The 23,723-nt window shown below is 56.7% G+C and overlaps 10 protein-coding genes across 10 annotated transcripts in view; 6 read left to right on the top strand and 4 right to left on the bottom strand.

Moving 5' to 3' along the window:
• Positions 1–1,049: 1,049 nt before the first annotated feature.
• CHGG_08516 (uncharacterized protein) lies at positions 1,050–4,292 on the top strand (the record flags this gene model as incomplete). The annotated part of the gene is made up of 5 exons (XM_001226442.1): positions 1,050–1,229; positions 1,317–1,904; positions 1,973–2,249; positions 2,328–2,572; positions 3,072–4,292. 5 exons carry the CDS (start codon positions 1,050–1,052, stop codon positions 4,290–4,292), a joined length of 2,511 nt encoding a protein of 836 aa, XP_001226443.1.
• Positions 4,293–6,211: 1,919 nt separating this feature from the next.
• CHGG_08515 (uncharacterized protein) lies at positions 6,212–7,970 on the bottom strand (the record flags this gene model as incomplete). The annotated part of the gene is made up of 4 exons (XM_001226441.1): positions 6,212–6,556; positions 6,804–7,238; positions 7,436–7,612; positions 7,704–7,970. 4 exons carry the CDS (start codon positions 7,968–7,970, stop codon positions 6,212–6,214), a joined length of 1,224 nt encoding a protein of 407 aa, XP_001226442.1.
• Positions 7,971–8,490: 520 nt separating this feature from the next.
• On the top strand, positions 8,491–9,743 carry CHGG_08514 (uncharacterized protein; the record flags this gene model as incomplete). The annotated part of the gene is made up of 4 exons (XM_001226440.1): positions 8,491–8,682; positions 8,780–9,131; positions 9,188–9,367; positions 9,424–9,743. 4 exons carry the CDS (start codon positions 8,491–8,493, stop codon positions 9,741–9,743), a joined length of 1,044 nt encoding a protein of 347 aa, XP_001226441.1.
• Positions 9,744–10,275: 532 nt separating this feature from the next.
• On the top strand, positions 10,276–12,139 carry CHGG_08513 (uncharacterized protein; the record flags this gene model as incomplete). Its single annotated transcript, XM_001226439.1, has 4 exons — positions 10,276–10,527; positions 10,637–10,859; positions 10,992–11,167; positions 11,219–12,139. 4 exons carry the CDS (start codon positions 10,276–10,278, stop codon positions 12,137–12,139), a joined length of 1,572 nt encoding a protein of 523 aa, XP_001226440.1.
• Positions 12,140–13,031: 892 nt separating this feature from the next.
• On the top strand, positions 13,032–14,051 carry CHGG_08512 (uncharacterized protein; the record flags this gene model as incomplete). Its single annotated transcript, XM_001226438.1, has 2 exons — positions 13,032–13,741; positions 13,850–14,051. The coding sequence occupies 2 exons, from the start codon at positions 13,032–13,034 to the stop codon at positions 14,049–14,051; spliced, it is 912 nt and encodes a 303-aa protein (XP_001226439.1).
• A 237-nt stretch (positions 14,052–14,288) lies between these two features.
• Positions 14,289–15,130, bottom strand: CHGG_08511 (uncharacterized protein; the record flags this gene model as incomplete). Its single annotated transcript, XM_001226437.1, has 3 exons — positions 14,289–14,398; positions 14,448–14,489; positions 14,539–15,130. The coding sequence occupies 3 exons, from the start codon at positions 15,128–15,130 to the stop codon at positions 14,289–14,291; spliced, it is 744 nt and encodes a 247-aa protein (XP_001226438.1).
• A 1,003-nt stretch (positions 15,131–16,133) lies between these two features.
• Positions 16,134–16,517, bottom strand: CHGG_08510 (uncharacterized protein; the record flags this gene model as incomplete). The annotated part of the gene is made up of 1 exon (XM_001226436.1): positions 16,134–16,517. The coding sequence occupies one exon, from the start codon at positions 16,515–16,517 to the stop codon at positions 16,134–16,136; it is 384 nt and encodes a 127-aa protein (XP_001226437.1).
• Positions 16,518–17,429: 912 nt separating this feature from the next.
• Positions 17,430–18,577, bottom strand: CHGG_08509 (uncharacterized protein; the record flags this gene model as incomplete). Its single annotated transcript, XM_001226435.1, has 4 exons — positions 17,430–17,731; positions 17,837–18,129; positions 18,184–18,432; positions 18,495–18,577. 4 exons carry the CDS (start codon positions 18,575–18,577, stop codon positions 17,430–17,432), a joined length of 927 nt encoding a protein of 308 aa, XP_001226436.1.
• A 286-nt stretch (positions 18,578–18,863) lies between these two features.
• On the top strand, positions 18,864–19,259 carry CHGG_08508 (uncharacterized protein; the record flags this gene model as incomplete). The annotated part of the gene is made up of 1 exon (XM_001226434.1): positions 18,864–19,259. One exon carries the CDS (start codon positions 18,864–18,866, stop codon positions 19,257–19,259), a length of 396 nt encoding a protein of 131 aa, XP_001226435.1.
• A 681-nt stretch (positions 19,260–19,940) lies between these two features.
• CHGG_08507 (DNA-directed RNA polymerase II subunit RPB2) overlaps positions 19,941–23,723 on the top strand; it is a gene marked incomplete at both ends in the record, with an annotated part of 4,206 nt that continues 423 nt past the window's right edge. The window contains 2 exons of the mRNA XM_001226433.1: positions 19,941–20,191; positions 20,393–23,629. Coding sequence (XP_001226434.1) covers positions 19,941–20,191; positions 20,393–23,629 — 3,488 coding nt within the window. The remainder of the gene's footprint in view (positions 20,192–20,392; positions 23,630–23,723) is intronic.

The raw sequence follows: 23,723 nt of genomic DNA, 5'->3' as shown, positions 1-23,723 counted from the left end.
GACTAGTCCTCGAGGGTTGCAACTTTCTTCTAATCCCTTTTCCTGCCAAAGATAGGCTCCACATCGGCGTCGGCGAGGTACTCCCTACCCGGTACAGGAGTGATTTTAGATTCTTGAAGGTGCTCTTCTCAAAAATGTAAGTGGCGATTGCCACAGCACGGGTCTGGTTGTTGAGTTTCGGTCGTGGCGTCTGCTCTGTGACAGAGCCTCTGTCCCTCGGTGGTGCCGCTGTCGTAGGCGCGCTCCGTCAGCTCCAGCGGCTTCGACTACCAGGTGGACGAACTGAGCTTAAAAGCCATGATTGTGAGAAACCAAATTTGCTTTAGGAGGTTGGCGCGACTGGAATAATGCGTGGAAACGTTGGTGGAGTGGATGTAAGTAGAGACGAGCGCCCTTGGAATTTGGAAGCGGGCTTGAACAGATGTGATTGAGCTCGGAAGCGCGTAAGGGAGAAAGAAGTGGCTGAAAACAAAACTCGCTTTGTTGCAGAATGTATTTACTGGATGGGGAAATGCAAATATGCTAACTAGCTAAAATTGCCCGGGCGTGAACCGAATGATGGAATTTGGGTTTTTGCCCAGTTTCGCAATGAAGCCTCCGTGGTACGGTACGTACTTACGGACGGTACTACGTAGCCGCTGAAAACGTGGGACAGAGCCGAACATGATCCAGCGCGGCAGGCAATTTTGAATATATTATCGTCACACCACCAGGCACCCCCTTTCCTTCGCCAGGTGCCAAAGCTTCTTTCCGAGGCCACCAATCAGAACAAATTGAGCCACACCGGTGAAATCGTAGCTGCTGTGCCTTCAGCCGACCGCCCGGTTTATTGCTGCTTCATGCATGACAGAGCCACAGCCTTGTGGCCCCCCTCTCCTGAGGTCCCTCCCCTTGCAGACTGCAGGTTAGCTTCCTACCTACACGGCCCCTGATGTGCATAAGTACCCTGCCGGCCATGAGGAAATACATTTCTGTTCTCTCCCACCGGAGTTCATCATTCCTTTGCGGCCTGGGCAAGCAGGGAACGCCCCCTGATCTATCAAACCGGCATGGCATCTAGGGGTAGCAAGTCTTCCGGACACCACGGCTCAGGCGCTAACCCGGACCAAGCTAAGTATCAAAAGTATCTCGACCAACTGAACAGTCTGTTCCCGTCGCCAGCACCTCCTGCTCCCCCAGTACCTCCTGCTCCTCCGGTGTCTGATCCTCCAGCACCGCCCGCCCCTCCAGTACCGCCCAACCGTAAGTCAAATACGGAGGACGGAGGCCAATGCAATATCTCAGAGTGAACACTACTAACGTGATACTCCTCCCAGCCTCGGCCGCGTCAAGAAATCGGCAGCCTCTTCGCTAGTGTTTGGCAACCCTCACGCAACCCGTGCCACCACCCTCTGCCTCGCTACCTCGGCGGGGACATGATATCACAGGAGACTCGAGTCGCCGCTGGCAACGCGGCGACCCATCCGAACCCGTATCTTGACGTACCTAGCTGGTGGTCCTACTTCTTCGGTGGCGGCTTTTCATGGCGCTGGTTCTCCAGCCCCCACCTCTACTTTCCCTCAAACCTCGAATACCTGCCAAGCCCTACCACTTTCACTGTCATTGATGGGTTAGGCCGAGAGAAGACGTACGATAAGCCGTTCGAGTGCTACATCGACCCATTCACCGGCAAGATCAAGGAACTCTACGTCCAAGCTCCGGCCTCTCTCTGTCACCTGTCGGCCAAGTCTCCAAACGCTACATGGAGACGCACGCCCATCCGGAATGCCACCTCCACCCTCCTCCGCATAGCAAACCTTCCATACCGCCTCATTCCACTAGAGCGGAGGGGCGACGTGCACAGGTTCACGGCCCGCGACTGGCTGACCCTCATCCTTATGTGGATTCCTTCCGTGACTATCTTCGTTTTTGCGGCGAGTACTCACATACATTCCAACAAGATATGGTTGTACTTATGCTAACAGGTTATTAGTGGCTGGTGATGGCGATTGGCACCGACTCAAGCCCCCCTGAAGGGAAGGATCCGACACGGTACCTCCCCCTGCTGTACAGCGGGCTTCGATACCCTCGGTTGGCGCGCAATATCCTCGAGAACCGCGAACAAGTGGCCCAACGGCTCAACGGTTACGCCACCTGGAACACAGAGACGGCCCTCTCCACCTACCGGACCTTCCGGCCCCGCTTTCTGAATTATTTAGTCGAGGTTGAGGGGAACGGGCAGCCGACATACCACTACGAGCGCCCGACCGGTGGGCCCGAACGACCTTGACACCACCCTTCGTCATGATATGCTACTCCTCTAAACACTACACCATTTTCCGACCAAGACCACGCCGATGGTGACAATGATGACCTGGAAGCTCTTCTTGCCGTGGGGACAAAGGCAGCCGCCGAGCACTTCGGTCTGCTACCTCGTGACCCAGAACAAAAGGCGCTGCCCCTGGATCTGGAAAAGGAACCGAGAGCGTTCTGGGTAGCAGCAAATTGCATGCCATACAACGAAGTCACTGACGAAGATGGGAGATCCCGCAAGGTAGAAGGGCTTGAACAAGAGAGACTTGGGAACCAAGATGTGAGTTTCGCTCAACCCAGCGCCTCTTGTGTCTTAGTGTTAGCGGAGTGATAGTTCCCTAACCTGCTGTCCTTTTTCAGACGTATTCCATCAGCGACATTATACCGCGCCGCCAAGCACGTCATTGTCGTGGCTGGCAACATTCGGCGCCCCTGGCGTGACGATGCGCTTCGCGTCTGGGGCCAACGCGTATGGACTCTGCCTGAAATAGTCTTGAGTAAGGGAGATACGGTGACAGTCTACCACCTTGGGCACGGCGACCGGCCCATGGGGAAAGTCAGCGAGATCCCCAAGGCGCTCTTTCCCAGCCACGCTTGGGGGGATCTGCTTACCTCCCGTCAGGACATCGAACACTATATTTACCTGCATCTGAGTCGCCTTGTGCTCGTCAAAATTGCCCTGCAATGTTTGATGAGCCCCAGGTTCCAAGCTTTGCATCCCGGCGACCGAGTCTACGTCTTGATGGGTTTGTTGCGCATCCTTTTTACCCATCGACAAGACAGATTCTTCCTTCCAGGCATTCGCGCGGCTGTCGCTCCCCCAAGACAGCGACAGGCTCATGGAGCGTCTCATCTGCCTCTTGCCAGAAACGCCGGGCCAGAACTGGGAGCTGATGACGGATCAGTACAAGGCCAGCCTCTGGGACATCTACCCCGATACTCAAGTGTGCGGAATTGGCGAGAACGACACGGTGGTGGTGGACAATGCAAGAGGGGCACAGATTCAGTGGTCCGGCTTCAACAAGATTCGTCTGCGGAATAAGCTGACCTTAAAGCGCATGCTTTTTCTCGGCCTGATCGTCCACTCGCCTCTTATCTTTCTGATGGGCGCTATCTTCGTCGGCACGACCGACCGGACCAAATCCGATTACTTCGGTTTCCGCCCAGGGAACCAACCCAACCCTCTCTACCAAGCGGGCGTCGCCATCATGCTCATCACGCTCTTCCTCTTCATCCTGCCGGCGCCGTACTTCATCTGGAACCTGTACGCCGGCAAGATCTGGTCCTCGGAGCCGTGCTTCTTCGGCATCGAAGGGTACGTGCCCATCGAGGCCATCGAGGAACGACTCTTCGGGCCGCTGGGAGAGAAGGACCGGCGCCTGCACTGGAGCGCCTGGGGCTCGCCGCTATCACGCCACCGCGAGGGCACACCGCAACAAGAACGCGCCGTCCAGTACCAAGACGCCGACACCGACGCCGACATCGACAACCCCAACCCGCCCACCTCCACCACCGCCCTCCTCCCCCCAGACCAACCCACCACCACCACCACCACCACCACCACCACCACCACCACAATCCTCTCCATCACCTCCCTCCCCACCTACCCCATCCAAACCCTCGACCCCACCGCCCCCTGCGCCCTCTGCACCGCCAACAGCACCTCGCACTGCCCGTCCCACCCCACCATCCCCTCCCTGCAAACCCTCTCCCACACCAGCCCGATGGGCGCCCCGAAAGTCTTCACCCTCGTCGACACCTTCGCCATGACAGCCACGCTCTTCTACGCGGCCCGCCCGCCGACGGTGCTCGTGATCGGCGGCAGCGAGGGGGGCATGAAGCGCGCGATTGCGTGCTCGCTGGACGTGGCGACGGGGACGCTGTGCCGGGAGACGGTGCTGCGGCTGCCGTCGCAGAGCGTGGATTGTATGGAGCGGTTGCCGAGGGTGAGGTTGGGGTTGGGGAGGCCGTTTTGTTTGAGGGGGATGTTGGGGTTGTGAAGGGGGGTGCGGTGGAGGGGAGGGGGGTGGTGCCGAGGGTGGCGGGGGCGGTGGGCAGGGTTGGGCGGTGGTGCGTGAGGGGGGTGTTTGGGGGAAGAGGTAGCGGGGTGTGACTTCGGGAGTGTATTAGTAGTGGTGGATGATATTGAACTTGATATGAAAGCTGTAGCTGAGTGTGGTCATATCCACGTAACCGTAACGTTGCCCTTAGTCAAAATGACCGTGCTCGATAAAGGCTCGAGAAGCCCCAAGAGGAGAACCTATCAAGAGGGGTGGGACATTACTATCACATGTAATGAAGACATCATTTAGCCAGGAACGTTAATTTGGGACATGGCTATTGGTAGTTGGATCGTCGATGCTGAAGCCCTAGGGACCCAAGTAACCTCTTTATGATACCATACCTCATAACTGTGCAGGTATTCTCCGGGATCCTCTTAGATTTTATTGTCGACAGGGCACTGACATCATGTCGGATAGAATGGTCTTCGGTGCCGTCATTTTGCGGTTGTTAAGTCCACCTTGTGATCTTGGAATAGTGGATAACTAGAAGATGATGCTTTGTTGTTCCCGTTCAGCCTTGCGTATGCCACATTCTTCAAGGTACTTAGCAAGTTGCTGACGATATAGGAATTCGGGACAGCGACTCGGGATATCTACACCAACCCCCCGCCTGGGACAACGTCATAGGATCCGGAACTCCGGGCTGTCCTCGGCCGCATATCGCTAGCAGCCGTTACCCGAGCCGTCGTTTGCTTTTTGCTTTTTCCGTCGCCCAGCGAGCTCCGAATCCCCGCACTGCAACTGTATGTACCTACCTTATGTATGTCTTTAAATGCATGCGGGTGGGCATGCAGGTGATGCCAATTTGTGTCTCGCATCCGCTATGCGACCCAATCAGCAACCCCCATATTGGAGGATCACACACAAAAACTTGACAAATTCACCCCCCTTGGCATTTATGGCGGCTGCCGCCAGCTTCGAGTTTCATCTTCCCCAGACCCGAGCGCTGATCCTCCGGAGCAGCCCCGGCCGATACCGAACAACTGCCGTGCCGTCCTCCGAATTGGGCACATTTCGAGGCTTGAATATATAGAGTGACCGAGGCAGATCGAGTTCGCATCTCTAATTGGTCCCCGTCCGTTTTTATATCTGTACAATACTTGTCAAGGAGGGGCGGCTACACATGGATGATTGCCGGCGACAGGATGATGTCCACAATGGATATAGGGAATTGCTAAGTCTTGGTAATGTTATTCTTCCATATACCGTGGACTCCAGTTGTTGAATCCAAGTAAGCCGAAGTCTCATCGTCCTTTTATTCGTGGGTAACCTGGGAAGACTGGCTTTCCGCACCCTCCTTCGCATTTTCGAGACTCAGGTCATGCAGCAGAATAACCCCTTTCCGGGGAAGGCAGCCGAGAAGGCCACGAATTCGCAACTCCGAGGAAATCAGCCCACCATCCGTTCGCGACGAGGCCCTGCCTCGACCTTTGGACCGAAGATACACGACGACCAAACAAATGTGTTTTAGAGACCAGGGGAAGCTTGCGAGAAGGAGGACACGGATCCCATCCCTTACTGCGACGCGTATTCGCAGTTGACCACACCACCTCGAACTGACTTCGCTCAGTCTACACTAGTGTAGTGTAGCTGGCCCACCTTGGCTTCCTCGTCGACTCGCCGGTGGCAACAATCCAGGTACGTGCACGCTATTCTGTTTTAAGGGCAGTGGCCAGACCATTCTGTCAGCTTGGGGTTCGATGTGGGGCCCCACATCCCGCAACCACGAAGGAAACGTCGGGGGTCTCGAACACTCCGGCGTGTTTGCGCCCTTCGGAGGGAGGAGTCTAGGAGGGCGGAAGCGTCGTCGTCCCTTCACCGGGTACAATTTCCCGAGAACTTTACCACCCGCGCCGCTACCTCCTCCCGGACTTGTGCTTGCCCTCGTCGACCATGTCCGTCTCGAACTCAACAACAATGTGTGGGAGAGCCTGACCCGCTTCAATCACCCACCAAGGCAAAGTCTGGCGCTCACTATGATTGGCACGGACCTGTCCCCTGTTGCTTGATTGAGTCCCTCGTAAAGTGCCCTCCAATAATCGCACAAGGATGCAAAGTAGTTCAAACAATTCGAGAGTCAGGAAAGTCTGAGAGCAGGAATGGGATGAGAACCATGACATTTCCGATGCCGGTGTCGCCCTGCCGTTAGGTAATCGGCCTCGGAGTTGGCATCGGGCCGGTCGGTAAGATGACGGTGGTGGCTTGAGTTCTCAGGGCATTTTCTAGTTGGAGCTGAATTGGAAGGGCCTTCGACAAGTGAGACCTGAGACCGGGGGTGTGGGAGCGAGATTTGGAGATGCAAGTTCTGGTGGCGTGTTTGGCCAGTGTTGTGAAAAATCACGGCGCCACAGTGGCACGGCAAGGTTTATGTAAAATGAATATTTGCAGAAGATGCGTAGACCTTGTTGCTGCTTCTGCATGTGAAGAGTCACCACTGCAACCTCATACCTGGCCTGCGCGCATGCCCTGGCTCAAGCCTGATCGAAAGTCCCTCGCTACCGTTGGGGGCGGTTGCGGGCTCAAAGGGAAGAAGCGAAACCGACAAATCGAGAGACGCTCAGACAATGACAGGGCTTCGGGGGTGGACCCGGTGACAAAGATCCTCGCTCCTTGGCGCAAATCCCGGATGAAATCCCTGCGAGCATCACGTGAGATGGGCGACTGATGGGGTGAAGAACATTGGGAAGGCGAGGAGTGGCAACAAATCCTTCCAGTTCTCTCCTGCAAATCGTACAGCTCGATCACGCTTCTTCGAGTTGGACAATCCGGACCCTTCACCGCCGCGACACTAACTAATAACTCCTCGTTCGCGCAACGCTTGTCGGGGTCAGAGCCCTTGAGTCCGTCCCCGAATCCAATCAAGCCATCAGGCCAGGTTTTAAGCTAAAGTTGGAAATTGCTAGCGGGGCAGTCTCAGATAACCATCTCGTCGCGTTGGCGCCGTCGATTTTGGTACGCGCCAGACGAAGGCTAGAAGGACTTTAATTCGACAGTCTTGGTGGATGGGTGAGCTTTGATAGGGATGGGTCATTCACGGACCTGCTGATGGAAGTCCCAAGAGAATGGATAGACAGACTCACAGACCACATTTTGTATTGAATTGAGACAGGGAACACTGGATGAAGCTGGTCCCTTGATCGCCCCGCATCACCCCAGACTCCCGAGGCACCAACCATGGCTGTGGGATCTTGGAAACGGCTGTTGCGCAGCACAGACCGCCGGCCCGGGCAGCCATGCGCGCCATGTCCCAAACCCGTCTGATCCCCCGGTCCCATGCACATGATGCACAAGCACACACACGATGCACACAATGCTGGGCGGAGATGCTGAAGGCAAGGTTGCACGGACCGCCAGGGACCTGGAACTTTGCTGAGGAGAACTGGAGGACTGGAGAACCGGTGTGGGGAAGGAGGGGAAAAGATGCTGCAGCTCGAGAGGGAGACTCCCTGTTGGCCAACGCATTCGCAACGGAGTGGACAATTTGGGCTCCATTTGGCAACTCCTCCGCAGCTCTCCAGACGCACTCCAAAACCGATCAAGTTTCTGGCCTAGCCGACCCTCCAGCGGTAGCAGGGAAGGACGGGGACTCGGGCAGGCACAGAGTACGGAGGGCATTTGGTCAAGCCAGGGTAAAACCCCGACAGCCAGGACCTGGCTCGTCGTGCCCGGCCGCTAAATGGAAGAATTCGAGGGGTTCCCGATCGGTCAGCGCTGTTTCTCGAACCCCACTCACTAACTTCGACTAACTTGCCCTAAGCTGCCTTTGAGTTAGGGGAGCCTCGACCCCAATTGGCCCGCACCACCGAGCCCGAGCTGCACACCCGGCTCGGTTAGAGCGTTGCGCTCGAGCCCTCTGTACATCGTCACATCGGTGTTCGTTCAATGCTGCAGCCCGCCACCTCCCCCCCCCGCTTCCGCTCCTCCCCCGGATTTCCAGGATTCCACAAGCCCTTTTTAAAACTTTGCACAACCCGGTTCGCCATGTGGGCTGCATCGGGCGACCGTCGTATATTTCATTTCAGTTAATTCCCTCGCCTCCCGCCCGCTGTGCTTCCGTCTGCCGTTCCCTGCTCTCCTTGTTGTCGGGAACCTTGGCTGCGACTGCGAAGTCTGCGACCATGACCGCGCTTCCATCATGAGCAGCGACGACAACGGAGCCCATCATGCCTACCAGAGCGACAATGGGGACGCCTCCATCTTCTCGCAAACCCTCGTCGCCGTCTGGGTGTTAACATGCGCCTCCGGCGCCTTCCTCTTCGTGCGCCTGTGGTGCCGCCATCGCTTCTCAAAGCTATGGTGGGATGACCTTGTCCTCTCGATATCATGGGTACGTCTGGGAATCGCCATGGGCTGCATTATGGGTGGCAGCGAGAGATGGGATGGAAATGGGGCCAAGTGACTCAGGTTCTAACCCTCCCGGACAGTGCATCTTGTTGGTTGCCGCCGCCCTCCTCGCCCGCACCATCACGTCCGGCTACGCCTCCGACGATGATAAACGCCAATTCTTCCTCTTCCAAAACACGTCGACTTCGATGACCACCCTCGCCACGGCATGGACCAAGGTCGCTTTCGCCATCACCCTCTCCCGCATTGTTCGAAACCGATTCCTGCTCTACTTTCTCTGGTTCGTCATCGTCACAGCAAACTTAATCCTCATCCCGGGCATGCTGTCCATCTGGATTCCCGCTTGCGAGGACCCGCGCTCCATCTTCCGACCGCAACACACCAAGTGCTTCAACCTCATCTACCTCCAGTACCTCGGCGGGACAACCATCGGTACGACGACCCGGCTGGGATCCGTGGGGACGAACCGAAGCTGACTCCGTTATTAGTGTACGGCGGCGTAATCGACGTTCTACTCGCCCTATTCCCCTGGTTCATCATCCGCAAACTCCTACTCGAAACACGAGAAAAGTGGGGTCTCACACTCGCCATGAGCCTGGGCGCCATCACGGGCACCATTGTCATCTTCCGCGCATTTTACCAAATGAGATCAATCGACAACAATTACCGTACGCGTCGAGCATCCAAGGGGATCTGCAGACAGGGGTGGCTAACCAGCGAACAGATTTTATGGTTTTCATGTCCATTTTTAACTTCCTCGAGCCGGGCGTCACCATCATCGCCCAGGCAATCCCCATGTTCCGCGTCCTCGTCGTCAACGTAAAGAGGGGCTCCAACGCGGTCCGCATCAGCTCACCGACAGGAGCCGCCGGGACCGAGAACGAGTCACCACCGATCCGGAGCTGGAATAGCAAGCGGCTTAACCCACTCGAAGTCGACGAGGAATTGATGCACGTGCGCATCGGCCCGGGAGGCCGCATCGTCCACGTAGCAGGGCCAGAGGGCTCGGACGACGATCTGAAGATTTATGACGGCAGAAAATAGCAAAAACAATAATGATACCATTTGCTTTCCTTGTTTACAACATATCGCTCCACATTCATGCTCGTATTTGGTCCACCCATGTCGTTGAGTCGTCATCAAACTTGGTTCAGGGGGGAGGTCTGCACGGTCCATCGGGTTGGCTAGCCTTGCAAAGCACCAAGGAGGCAATTCGTTCGTCCTCAACGACGATCTGGCTGAGAAGGGGTGGGTCCCGCAACTTGCGAGGCAGGGTGATGGGATTGGCTGGTGTTGCTCGATTTGGCAACGACACGCGGGAGCTCGGATTCAAACCGACCAACGTTGTCACCAGCGGGCTCAACACCATGGACTGAGGGCTCGTGACACGAATCCGCGGAATGAATGCGATGCTGCCTGACAACACATGATGAGAAACAAAACAAAAAAAAAAGCATAAGTAATGAGACCATACTCGCCTCGGTTTCGAATATGGTCGACAACAATTTCCGGTTTACAGAGCCCGCGCTCGTGACAATACTCGTTTCCCAGTAGGGCTGCAAACCCGCATCTCGCTATGAGGTATCTTCACCTCGTCATTGCCCTGGCAGCTCCGCTGGTGGCGGCATCTGCATGCCGACCTCCGAAGTGGAGAGTCGGGCAACCCGTCCAGACCTCCAGCGGCGCCGTCCAGGGTCACGCCGCATCCACGGCCTCAGAGGTGTCCGAGTATCTCGGTATTCCCTATGCTCAGCCGCCTGTGGGAGCCCTCCGGTTCCAGCCTCCGGTCCGGTACACTGGAAAGGGGAAAATTGGCGGCAAGAGCTTTGTAAGTGCCGCCCTTCCAGCCTGGGGCGCCGACGCGCTGACAAGTGACAATCCAGGGGCCCGCATGCTTTCCGTCTAACATTAGCGCCTACGATGCCGACTTCCCTCAGGAACTTATCGACGTGTACGGTATTACTGAAGTTGGCCGCCGCATCCTCGCAACCATCACGAACCCGGGTATCCCGGTGAGCGAGGATTGTTTGACGCTGAATGTCTGGACTAAGCCGCAGACCGGCGAGAAGCGCAAGCCTGTCATGGTCTACATCCACGGCGGCTCTTTTGTTTCAGGTAACATTACGCCGGCCTCAATGGATGACTTTACACTGACCATTTGTAGGTAGCTCTGCCGTGCCGGCATACAACGGCCAGTTCTTTGCCGACGAAGAGGACGTCGTTCTAGTGACCATCAAGTAAGCATCCCTAAGCCTCGTCACGAAGTTGACCCTTTGCTAACTACCAACCCAGCTATCGTCTCACCTTCTTTGGATTTCCGGGTAATCCACATGGGCACCAAAACCTCCGGTCTGCTCGATCAACGTATGGCTATTGAATGGGTCCGCGACAATATCGCATCCTTTCGGGCGGCGACCCGAAACGCATCACTCTGTTTGGCGAGTCCGCGGGTGGTGCCTCCGTTGATCGTAAGTTAAAACCACCCACTCAGTCTACCACCCCGGAAGACCCCCGTCCAGCGTCCATACCTCCCACCCCCGGGCCCTCAACTCCACCCAACGTCTAACCCCTATTCAGACTACTCCTTCGCCTGGCCGCACGACCCCATCGTCGCTGGCCTCATCTCTATGTCCGGCACCGCCAGCGGCATCACCCCGCGCCCTACCTCCCTCGCCACCTCCCTCTGGTACAACACCACGCGCGCCCTCAACTGCGGCGACGCCCACGCCCCGCCCTCCACCCAGCTCACCTGCATGCAATCCATCCCGGCCCCCGCCCTCATCGCCACCCTTCTGAACACCATCTCCGCCCCCCACTCCACTCCCTACTCCCCCACCATCGACGAGCACCTCGTCTTCACCAACCCCAACCACCACCCCACCGCGCACATCCCCCTCCTCATCGGCACCACCGACAACGAATCGGGCCTCTTCCGCGTCTTCGTCCCCCCCCAGCAACCCACCCTCACCCCCAGCCAAGAAAACATCTTCTGGCACGGCCAGAACCAACGCAACTTCGTGTGCCCCGCCGCCGCGCGCGCCGGCCGCTCCGCCCGCGAGGGGATCCCCACCTGGCGCTATCGCTGGCACGGCGTGTTTCCGAACACGGAGTTGGCGACCACCCCGCCAAGTGGCGCGTACCATGACTCGGAGGTCGCGGTGCTGTTTGGGACGGTGGATGGGTCGGTGGTGGGGGATACGGAGGGGGAGGGGGGAGGTGGGGAGGTATATGCGGGTGGCGTGGGCGGGGTTTGCGACGGAGCCCGTGGGGGGGGTTGGAGAGGTATGGGAGAGGGGGTGGGGGAAATGGGGGGAAGGGTAAGGGGGAGGGAAAGGGGGAGGGAAAGGGGAAGGAGAAGGGGTGGCCGAGGTACGTGGCGGGGGAGGAGACGTTGGTTAGGTTGGAGGTGGGAGGGAGAAGCCGGGGGCGAGTATGGTTAGGGGGGATTTTTATGATGATGGTTGCTGAGGTTGGTTGGAGAGGAGTGGGAAAGCTGGAGGAAGAGCAAGATAACCAGTTGAGGCAGCAGAAAAAGGAGGGAAGCTGAGAGGAGCAGATGGCAGTCGGCGAGGTCCAGTTACTCATTGATTTTGTTTTATTATTTTTATACTTTCACTTCTCACGTTTCTGACCCTTCCCTGTCAAAGTCTTCTCCCAAAAGACCAACCAGACCCAAACTGGCACGCAAATCCACAACATAGCTCCCGGGTCCCGAATTCCATGTCTTGTCAACCCGATGCCAGACACTCACCTTGCCTCCAACACTGCATAATTTCCACACCCGCGCGTCGACACGTGCGTTCGTGTCCCTCTTCGACCTCGATTTCTAAGCAGAGGCTTCCTCGACGCGTGTCGACGGGCGGATGCTGACCCGCCTAGATCTCTTCCCTTGGATTTCTAAGCGCCAAGCCGCCCCTACGTTACCCCTGAATGCAGACGACGAAACCTCAACACCAACAGTTCCCATGAAATAACGGAGGGGAAGGCCCAAAACAGACATGCTAAACAATTAAACGACTCGGCGTGAGTCACTTGTGGTCTTGGCCTGGAAAGATTACTGATCTGTGCAAGAAGCAATGAGGCTGAAGGCATGCATCGCAAGGCTGAAGCATGGTGTTGAGTGTGCGTTGAGTTAGGAGACGAAGAAATCGCTTGGTTAGAGAGATGTGATGGTCAGAAAACGGTATCATGGCTCTGGCTTTGATGTGAGGAGCCGACTATAAAGCCATCCTCCCGCCACCTCTCCATCCCACTCTCCTCACCACCACAAACAACTTCAACAGCACAATCACCACACTCATCAAACACCAAACCCTCTCGACCCCAATCAAAATGGCCACCATCACCTCCATCGGCATCGGCAACATGGGCGCGGCCCTGGCCTCCGCCCTTCTCAAATCCGCCAACCCCCCTCAACTCACCATCTGGAACCGCACGGCCGACCGTCCCCAGGTCAAAGCCCTCATCACCTCCGGCGCCACCTTCGAGCCCTCCCTCACCGCCGCCATTGCCCGCAGCACCACCATCCTGATCTGCCTGCTCGACTACGCGGCCATCACCACCGCACTCGCCCCCCTCTCCGCCACCACCTCCACCACCGACAACAACGACACCCCCGGCCCCCTCACCGGAAAAACAATCATCAACCTCACCAACGGCACGCCCACCCAAGCCCGCGCCATGGCCGCCACGCTCACCGGGCTCGGCGCGGCCGCCTACTTCGACGGTGGCATCATGGTGACGCCGCAGCTGGTGGGCACGCCGGCGTCCTTTGTCATTCTGAGCAGCGGCGGCGGCGGTCACGGTACCAGCCAGGCCGAGTTTGAGGATGGTGGCGTGGCGGCGCTGCTGCAGCCGGTGGGCAAGGTGGAGTACGTGGCCGGGGACGATGCGGGCGCGGCGTCGCTGTATGATGTGGCGGCGTTGACGGCCATGTATGGCATGTTTATGGGGGCGTTTACGGGGATTGCGTTGTTGGGGAAGCAGAAGGGGCAGGATGATGGAGGGGAGAAGGGGGTGGTTCAAGAAGGCGGTGGAATGGGGTCATGGTGCCGGTGCTGACGGCGCTGGTGCCGTATGTGAGTCTGCTGGCGGAGCAGGTGGATAAGGAGGATTGGATGAATGATTTGGGTAATCCACTGGCGATGCAGGCGGCGGGCATGCGGAATATCCTGCAGACGTGTGAGGAGGAGGGCGTGGATGGGACGGGGATGCGGTTTATCTCGCAGCTCATGGATCGCGCGGTGGAGGAGGGGTTTGGAGCCGGTGGTGTCGCGGCTATCGCGAAGTATCTGTTTAAGTGAGGACGGAGTGATCCTCGGGAGTAGGGACGGGGCAGGTGTGCACATCTAGCTTCAGTTGCCTTCGGTGTGCTGCTAGATTGGAGATGCCTCGCTTGTTGTTCTGTCACATTAAAACATCACGTCAGAAGATCCGGCGCTGCGCAAGTTACTTCTTGATATAGGTTCTCCATAGTTACAACTCATACCTCTACGCTAGGGCTTCTTGCAAGTTAACCACAATACCGGATATTTATGATTCTTCACGACGACACGCTGAAAGACGTAGTTACACGTTACCATGTAACCACTATCCGCGCTTCATCCTAATTTCTTTGGTTGTTTCAGCCCTGGATGAGCTGGCGCGGTCCAAATCTGACTTGATGCCCAAATCTGCCAAAACAAGACGCTCGTGGGCGGCTGGGAGGGAGTTAGATATATCTTTCTTTCAGCTCGTGCAGGGACTCACTCAGTGTGCCCAAATCTGCCAAAACAAGACGCTCGTGGGCGGCTGGGAGGGAGTTAGATATATCTTTCTTTCAGCTCGTGCAGGGACTCACTCAGTGGGGTGGCCCTGACTCGGCGAACTGGGGGGAGCACCTTGACCACAGTGCTCCACGGCGTAGTCAGGAACGCGGGGCCGTTGAGATCGTCGTCCGGGCGGAAGATGGACGCGTGCATGGTGAATTCGCCGACATAGTCGACCTTGACGCTATCGAAAAGGAAGTGCATATTTCCCGCCGTATCCGTGTTTGGGGATAATTCCTTCGCCAACGAGATTTGGCGGTCGATATGTTCAACCACAGGGCTCGGATCCGCAACTCGAATGCCGCTGTTGTTGTAGAAGATGGATACGGTGGCTTTATACCGCGGCAGAGACCCTGGTACTCTGTCCGGTGGGTTGGTAACCGTGACGACGAACGGCCGGAATTTGGTCGCAATTTGGACACAGTCTTGGGGCTGGATAAGGAACGTTGCCGACATGGAGCCATGCACTCCCGTGAGCTTTTCGCAGAACCAGGGATGGACCGGGACCAACTCCCTGGCTGTGGAGGCCTTTGCTATCTCAAATTTAAGGGAAGATTTGGGCTCCTGGATCGCGCTGGATTTGGAGTGGCCTCGAGAATTTTCGGTAACATACTTGACCCTCATCTTGTTGATGTTTTAATATCAAGAACAAAGTAGAAAGGGTCGAAGGGTGGCAGTTTAAGGATTGATCTTTGCCTGTATTCTAATATGGCTGCCTATGCTCTGGCAAATAAGCTGCGTGTACAAGCTGTATGCAGGATGGCAGGTACCTCTGTCTCAGCTCCTGTTTCTGCACAGCCGTGGGTAGTAACGGGAAGGAAAGGGTCTGCAGGGGAAGCAGGAGCATCCAGTTATAAAATTATATATTGCAACGGGCTCGTAGCAGCTTCCTGATACCTCTTTCGCTGCTTTCCATCCTGTGTTGGTTAACAAAGCATGTGCAAACTGTGTGCTTAGAACTCGAGGACATCAATGGTCTTGGTTCCCAGGCACCTGCTACCTATGGCACCATTCTTTTGTTGATTGTGGTGTCATAGTCTCAACACCCTCCTCCTCCACAGGGGCGACCACATCTAGGGTAATAAAGCGTCGTAGTTACTTTGACAACGTGGAAATTGGGGAGTATCTTGTTACGTGGGGTTGGATTAGCGCTCTGGTAACCCAGCATGCATACTACCTGCATGTGGATGAAGGAAGTAGTATTCCGGTTTCATTGACATTACCTATAGCATCAGAATGCACCAAGATGAGGCTCAAACAGGAATAAACCCAGATTGCTACACTGCTATGAACCTAGATACCATAAATGCAAACAACGCCCACCAATGCAATGCTCAGTGCAGCCATTCGTCCACCTCTACCACACACCCTCAACCCTCACCACCACCACCACCCCATCCCGTCCACACTCAAAACCCCGCCAACGGATTCGGATTCTCCCCCCTCCACCCCCCCAACACCCGTCCCTGCACACCCGCAACCACCCCCCCAAACCTCCCCGCCAACTCCCTAAACCCCCCCCAACGTCTTCAAGTTCCCCCTCCCCAAATCCTGATTCACCACCCCCACCATCCCCCCCTTTACAAATGCATCCCCTGCGCACAATAAAACCACACCGGCTTCCCCATCATCCCTCACCACAAACTGAAACACCTCCCCCGGACTGCACCGCCCCGCCATCGGCGCGCGCGGGGACGGGGAAGAAGCCCGAGTCGAAGGAGGCGGCGTCCTTGGGGAGGCAGGGCGCGTCGAAGGCGGCTTCGACGACGCTGTGGTTGGCGGGCAGGAAGTGGAATTCGATGACGGAGCCGGGGGTGGCGACGATGTTGTCCGGGTCGAAGCGCAGGCCGCCGCGGCCGGCCACGACGGTGTGGGTGGTGAGGGGGGAGGCGTTGGTGAGGTTGGGGGGTGGGGTGGTGGTGGTGGTGGGTGCTGCGGTGGTGCCCCTGGGGAGGGCGAGGAGGGTGGCAGCTGTTGCCAGGGCGGCGAGGAGGGTGTGGTGGTTGAGCATGGTGGTGGTTTGTTGGTGGGTTTGGGGTGTGGTTTCGTCGTTTGGCGGTGAATTAGGTCGTGTTAATCGAGTCTTTGGCAATAGAATGCTCAAAAGCGTGGAACTTGTAAGCAGATGATGATGAGGCTGGTGATGTGATGATGAAAATGAAGGAAATATGTTGGGAGATTTATCATGTTATATGCAGCTACAAAAGAACCAGCAAGTTCACAATCACGACCACAATTAGCTCACAACCCACGATATCACGATGCGCAGTCGCGCTTAGGTTCCGGGCCTGATGACTTCCGGAAGCTGTGCCACGAGGCGCGGCTGTCCAGCGCGCTCATCCGCCGGACCAAGCTATCGCCGCGTGGCTCGTGCTTAAATTGAGTGTGTGGCCTTCACCCGACGCTCGAAATAGACGGGGCTGACGGATCGGGAACTTGCCCATCCGGTGAGCAGACCGCTTGGCGCGTACCGCCTGGGTGCTGTGTAAGCGTCTTCTTTTACCGCGGCAGGGGACTGGCCGCCGTTTTACAACACATGCGGCAGTGGTTGATGTGAGCTGCCCAATTCGGGATGTGATTTCAATGCGCTGTAAACATCTTTATTCTTCCATCTTGGTGTTGTGCTCGATAGCGTTGGATCTGGGAGATATCAAAATGAAACTTGGGGGCACGCTTTCCCCGTGCTTGAACTTAACGTGGGGTCTGAGGAAGAGAACTCAGTTGAAGAAATTAAGAATACAAGAGGGCCAGGGCGGCCAAGAATGGAAAGAGATATGATGGGCCTATATATGGTGTCGGAAAAGAACCGAGACCAAAAATGTACAAGAATTAAAAGGCTAGGTAGGATTGAGTTTCCACGTGCAAATGTTGATCGCATTGGATATCCTTTTTTGGCTGGAAACGCCATGAGTGGACGGGAATTTTAAAGGCATTGCGAGTACCAGTCGTTCTGCTTTTTGCAGGTTGTGCCACAGGTGCAGGTCTTGCACCCAGTAAAGCCATTACCGCCGCACTGCCCATACTTCTCGGTGACGCACGAAACAGGAGAGGAAGACTTGCTGGGGGAAGCGGACGCCGAGGTTTTAACGGAGGGGACGGCGCTGGTTGGCGTGGCGGGCTCGGGAGCCGAACCCGGAGTCGAGGTGGGCTTCGGAACTGAACCCGGGGTCGAGGTGGGCTTGGGGACGGCGACGGGGCTCGAGCTGGAGCTAGGCTTGGGCAAGGCTGGTGTGCTGGGTTTGCTACCACCACTGGAAGGGGCGGCGATGGCGGGGAAGCTAGAGTCGTCGTTGCGCCTGCAGCCGGTGCGGGCAACGAGCTCGGCGGGACACTGCACTTGACGGAAAGTGAAGTTCGGGTTATCGGCGTTCTTAAACCAGTCAAATCGCCAGTAGCAACCGGGCTTGAGGGCCTCCGGGAACGCATCGCACTCGCTGCGGGATGACACGCCACCGTACCGCTGGCCGCCGAGGCCACCAAACTGGGGCGAGCAGCCGTCGAAGATACCGACACCGCCGCCGGGGATGTTGAGGTCAAAGTGGTTGCTGCCCAGGTCGCCACCCGTGCTGGTGGACTGAACGACCATCTTCTTGCCGGCCACGGGACCCGAAGTGAAGGTAAGCCTGGGAGTAATTAGACAAGTCATTGCAGTTTGCTGTTCACCCTGGACTACTCACTCATAGCAGGAGCAGCACCACGAAGCCTCTGACCCGCCAGCAAGCGACGTGGCCGCAAATCCATAGGCGAAGTCATCGTTCAAGGCCCAGGGCGTCTGGTCGGCGCAGGAGAAGGCCGAGCCACCATCGCAACCAGATTTGGCGTTGGAATCCGTGATGCGCTGGAAGTTGGCACTGCAAGCGTAGACTGGCTGGTTCACAAGGGCTTTTCCGGGCCAAGAGCATGATGGTTTGCAGCAGTCCCAGTACCTGTCTGGTGTCAGTGACACTGGCCTTCCCCCAAGGCATACAGATATCCCTGGAGAGCCCACCTGGTGGATTTGCCATCGGCAGCGTATGCCACGAGGGGCAGGGCAGCAGCCAAGGCTGTACGAAGAATGGGAGTAGAGCGCATCCTGTGCGGTGGTTTATGAAGCCGTCAAGGGAAAGGTAAAGGAGTGAAACCTTGAAGAGAAACTAAAAATGGGAGGACGGCTTTAAGTGATGCCTGAGCGATGGGTTGCCAGCGATTCAACATTGAGGACAGAGCTCACTTGATATACTCCTCTCGTCATGTCCCTGTCACTGATAAGACCGCCCCCCGACGACCGAAGGATCCGAGCACACGCCATGTCGACGTTTTTTGACGGCGACCCGCTTGGCAACGTTGAGACCCAGGAGCGTACATTAGCGTAGACGAAATGGTGTTTGGCGGCAAGGAGCACAGGATGCACAACCAGACCCCGCCCAGCCGCAGGAGACCAGGATCACTGCGCACTTCCCACGGCGCTGGCGTCCACGATGAAACAGAAGTGGTCCCACACGTTCGGGTTCTGGACCACAGGGCTACCAAAGACCGTTTAATTGTGTCTGTATCGGGAATGGCGCCGTCCAACCCTCGATCTCCAATTCTCCATACGCGTCGGGCGGCGGATGGCCGGATCGCCGATTTAGTCGCCTCGACGAGGACGCTAGAAGAAGGAACATCATGGAAGGAAATGGTTGCCCGATTGACTGGCTTCCTTCTGGTTGAGAACCGTGCTGAGAGTAATGACTCGAGTGCAGGGAACGAGGAAGACCATTCAGTGAGAAAATGACTGAGTGCAGCACAAGCTGACTCGCTAAATAAATGGCATGTGAGAAAATGCCCAGGAGAGTTTGAGTTGGTGCGTTGGTGCCCCCACGGGGTTAATTGCAGGCCAGCAAAGATGGGGCTTTGTTGTGGACCCGAGGAACTCAAGTGGCGTGTTCAGGTGTGGCGTCTTCAGGTGTGGCACCCAACAAAGCTGCGCCAAGACTGATAGCTGCATAGGGACTAGCGGATTTTGCCGCGTCTTTCAAGCCTTGTGAAAATCGACGGGCAACCGATCGCCTTCGAACCTCAACAACCAACTTCAAACCGAAACAATCACCATCCACGATCCCTCGACCGCGGTTACTTTCGACCCGAAATTATACAATTACTTCCTAATCAATCATCTACCATCACATCACGGGACACAATTTAGTCCTTGATAAGATACACCATCTGCGCACGTCGAGTTGATACACCGACCGCGTCCCCGCATCCTGTGGCGATTTCTAAGCTCGCTCATCCCACATCGTGACTGAGCTTCTGTTATTTCTTCTTGCTGTAGCCGGCAATTCTTACCTACCTCTATTCCGTTTCTCCCACACCTCTAACCCCTCCTTCGCCAAGGACACGAGTTCTTAAAAAACAAGACCGACACCCGATTTCTAATTCAGCGGCCACATTCTCTCGAGCATCTTGTCTCGACATGGCCGACTTTGCGACCCAAGGCCAGTTTGGCTTCGGAGAGCGCTATGATAACGAGAACGAGCAATACGACCCCGAGCCCGAGCTCGAGGAGGCCGAGCTCGAGGATGCCGAAGACACCGATGACACCATCACAACCGAAGACACCTGGGATGTTATTCAATCACACTTCGACTGCAAAGGCCTTGTTGCGCAACAGATCGACTCGTTTGACGAGTTCACATCTACCACAATCCAGTCTCTCGTCGATGAGTACGCTGACTTGACTCTCGATCACCCGAACCCGGGCGATGATGGCGGCCGGGACATTGCGATGCGGAGATACGACATTCATTTCGACAATGTGCTGATTTCCAAGCCGATGCTCACAGAAGCCACCGGCGAAACGACGAGCCTTTTGCCCTACGAATGCCGCGACCGCAACCTGACTTACTCTGCGCCTATGTATTGCAGAGTAACGAAGCGTGCTCGGGTCGCTATCAACGAAGAGGTTGCTTTAAAGGACATGGACGAAGAGCAGCAGGAGTACATGGCCCGGACAGGCGAGGCCCCGAAAACCATCCGTTGGGAGGAGGAGGATACCGGGCCGACGGAGGGTTCTGGAAAGGGAGGGGAGGATAAGGGCGACCTAATCTTCCTTGGCAAGTTGCCAGTCATGGTCAAGTCACAGGTCTGCCATCTGGCTGGTGAGGACGACGAGTCCCTCTTTCTTCTCAATGAATGCCCTTACGATCAGGGTGGCTACTTCATCATCAACGGCAGCGAAAAGGTGCTCATCGCCCAAGAGCGTTCGGCCGCCAATATCGTTCAGGTGTTCAAGAAGCCGCCAGGAGGTAGCGTCTCGTACCAGGCCGAGATCCGCTCAGCGCTGGAGAAGGGTTCACGACTTATTTCGTCGTTGCAGATGAAACTGCACTCCAAAGGCTCGCCCGAGAAGGGAAGGCTGGCGAACACAGTCAGCGTCACGCTGCCATATGTGCGCGAGGACGTTTCACTCGGCATCGTTTTCCGCGCTCTTGGCATCGTGTCCGACGAGGACATCCTCAACCACATTTGCTACGATCGGACAGACACACAGATGCTCGAGGCCCTGAGGCCCTGCATCGAAGAAGCTTTCTGCATTCAAGACCGCGAGATCGCTCTCGATTTCATAGGAAAGCGTGGCAACGGTAACGCCGGCCAAAACCGTATGAACCGCGTGAGGGCCGCAAAGGACTTGCTCCAGAAGGAAATGTTGCCGCATATTTCACAGACTGAGGGTTGCGAGACCCGGAAAGCCTTCTTCTTGGGGTACATGGTGCACAGGTTGCTCCAGTGCGCCCTTGGTCGCCGGGACCCCGACGACCGCGACCATTTCGGCAAGAAGAGACTGGACCTTCCCGGCCCTCTCCTGGCCAAGCTGTTCCGGAACGTTATCCGGCGCATGACGCAGGACCTGATGTCGTACATGAAGCGTTGCATCGACACCAACAAGAACTTCTCTCTCCCCTTGGGTATCAAGCACTCGACACTCACCAATGGGTTGAAGTACTCACTCGCGACGGGTAACTGGGGCGACCAGAAGAAGGCGGCGAGCTCCACTGCCGGTGTGTCGCAGGTGTTGAACCGCTACACTTTTGCCTCGACCCTGTCCCATTTACGGCGCACCAACACACCCATCGGGCGCGACGGAAAGCTTGCAAAGCCCCGCCAGCTTCACAACACTCATTGGGGATTGGTGTGCCCGGCTGAGACGCCCGAAGGCCAGGCTTGCGGTCTCGTCAAAAACTTGTCACTGATGTGCTACGTCAGTGTGGGCACCCCCGCGGACCCGATCGTTGAGTTCATGATCGCCCGAGGTATGGAAGTGCTCGAGGAGTACGAACCACTCCGATATCCGAACGCCACCAAGGTGTTCGTAAACGGCACTTGGGTGGGTGTTCACCAAGACCCAAAGCATCTTGTCACGCTGGTTCAGGGGCTGCGGAGAAAGAACGTTATCTCGTTTGAGGTTTCGCTCGTTAGAGACATCCGCGACCGTGAGTTCAAGATCTTTTCAGATGCGGGTCGGGTGATGAGGCCGCTGTTCACGGTGGAGCAAGAACCGAATGGCGAGAGCGGCGCTGAGATGGGCGCACTGATCCTGAACAAGGATCATATTGGGCGCCTGAAGATGGACGCAGAGCTGGGCAAATACCACCCGGACTACTGGGGCTGGCAAGGCCTGTTGAAGTCGGGCGCTATTGAGTATCTTGATGCTGAGGAGGAGGAGACGGTCATGATCTGCATGACCCCCCAGGATCTTGATCAGTTCCGTGCCCGCAAGATGGGAAGGATCGAGCCGGACAACTCCGGGTTGGGCAATAACCGGATCAAGACGAAACCAAATCCGACAACTCACATGTACACGCACTGCGAGATCCATCCGAGCATGCTCCTCGGCATCTGCGCAAGCATCATCCCCTTTCCTGATCATAACCAATCGCCCAGGAACACATACCAGTCCGCCATGGGCAAGCAGGCGATGGGCTTTTTCCTCACCAACTACTCGCGGCGCATGGACACCATGGCCAATATTCTCTACTACCCGCAGAAGCCGCTTGCCACCACGCGGTCGATGGAGTTCCTCAAGTTCCGGGAACTGCCGGCCGGCCAGAACGCCATTGTCGCAATCGCTTGTTACTCTGGTTACAACCAAGAGGACTCTGTGATTATGAATCAGAGCAGCATCGACCGCGGTATCTTCCGCAGTCTCTTTTTCCGCTCGTACACCGACTGCGAGAAACGAGTCGGTATCAACATTGTCGAGCAGTTCGAAAAGCCCAACAGGAGCGACACGCTCCGTCTGAAACACAGCACCTACGACAAGCTTGATGCCGACGGCATTGTGGCCCCCGGCATCCGCGTCTCAGGCGAGGATATCATCATCGGGAAGACGTGCCCCATCAACCCAGACAACGCTGAACTCGGCCAGCGGTCCAACCAGCACGTCAAGCGGGACGCGTCCACGCCGCTCCGCAGCACGGAAAGCGGCATCATTGACCAAGTCGTCATGACGACCAACCAGGACGGCATGCGCTACGTCAAGGTCAGAGTCCGCACCACCAAGGTCCCGCAGATCGGCGACAAGTTTGCGTCTCGCCACGGTCAAAAGGGTACCATTGGTGTTACATACCGACAGGAGGACATGCCCTTCACGGCCGAGGGCATCACGCCCGACATCATCATCAACCCTCACGCCATTCCGTCGCGTATGACCATCGCCCATTTGATCGAGTGCCTGCTGTCCAAGGTGTCAACGCTCAAGGGCATGGAAGGCGACGCGACCCCCTTCACCGACGTGACGGTTGACAGCGTGTCGGACCTCCTCCGCGAGCACGGCTACCAGTCCCGCGGCTTCGAGATCATGTACCACGGCCACACGGGCCGCAAGCTGCGGTCGCAGATCTTCTTCGGCCCCACCTACTACCAGCGCCTGCGCCACATGGTCGACGATAAGATCCACGCGCGCGCCCGCGGCCCGCTGCAGATCATGACGCGCCAGCCCGTCGAAGGTCGTGCACGTGACGGTGGCCTGCGGTTCGGTGAAATGGAGCGTGATTGCATGATTGCGCATGGCGCGGCGAGCTTCTTGAAGGAGCGTCTGTTTGAGGTGTCGGATGCGTTCCGCGTGCACATCTGTGAGATTTGTGGCCTGATGACGCCCATTGCGTACGTTCTTTTTTTTTTTTTATCCCCGTCGTGATTCGTTCATGGATGGTGGTGATACTGACCGAGATATTGCAGAAACCTGACCAAGCAGTCG

The sequence above is a fragment of the Chaetomium globosum genome, genomic scaffold (genome assembly GCF_000143365.1).
Source record: "Chaetomium globosum CBS 148.51 scaffold_6 genomic scaffold, whole genome shotgun sequence".
Taxonomy (NCBI): domain Eukaryota; kingdom Fungi; phylum Ascomycota; class Sordariomycetes; order Sordariales; family Chaetomiaceae; genus Chaetomium; species Chaetomium globosum.
This window is presented reverse-complemented; position numbering and strand designations above follow the sequence as displayed.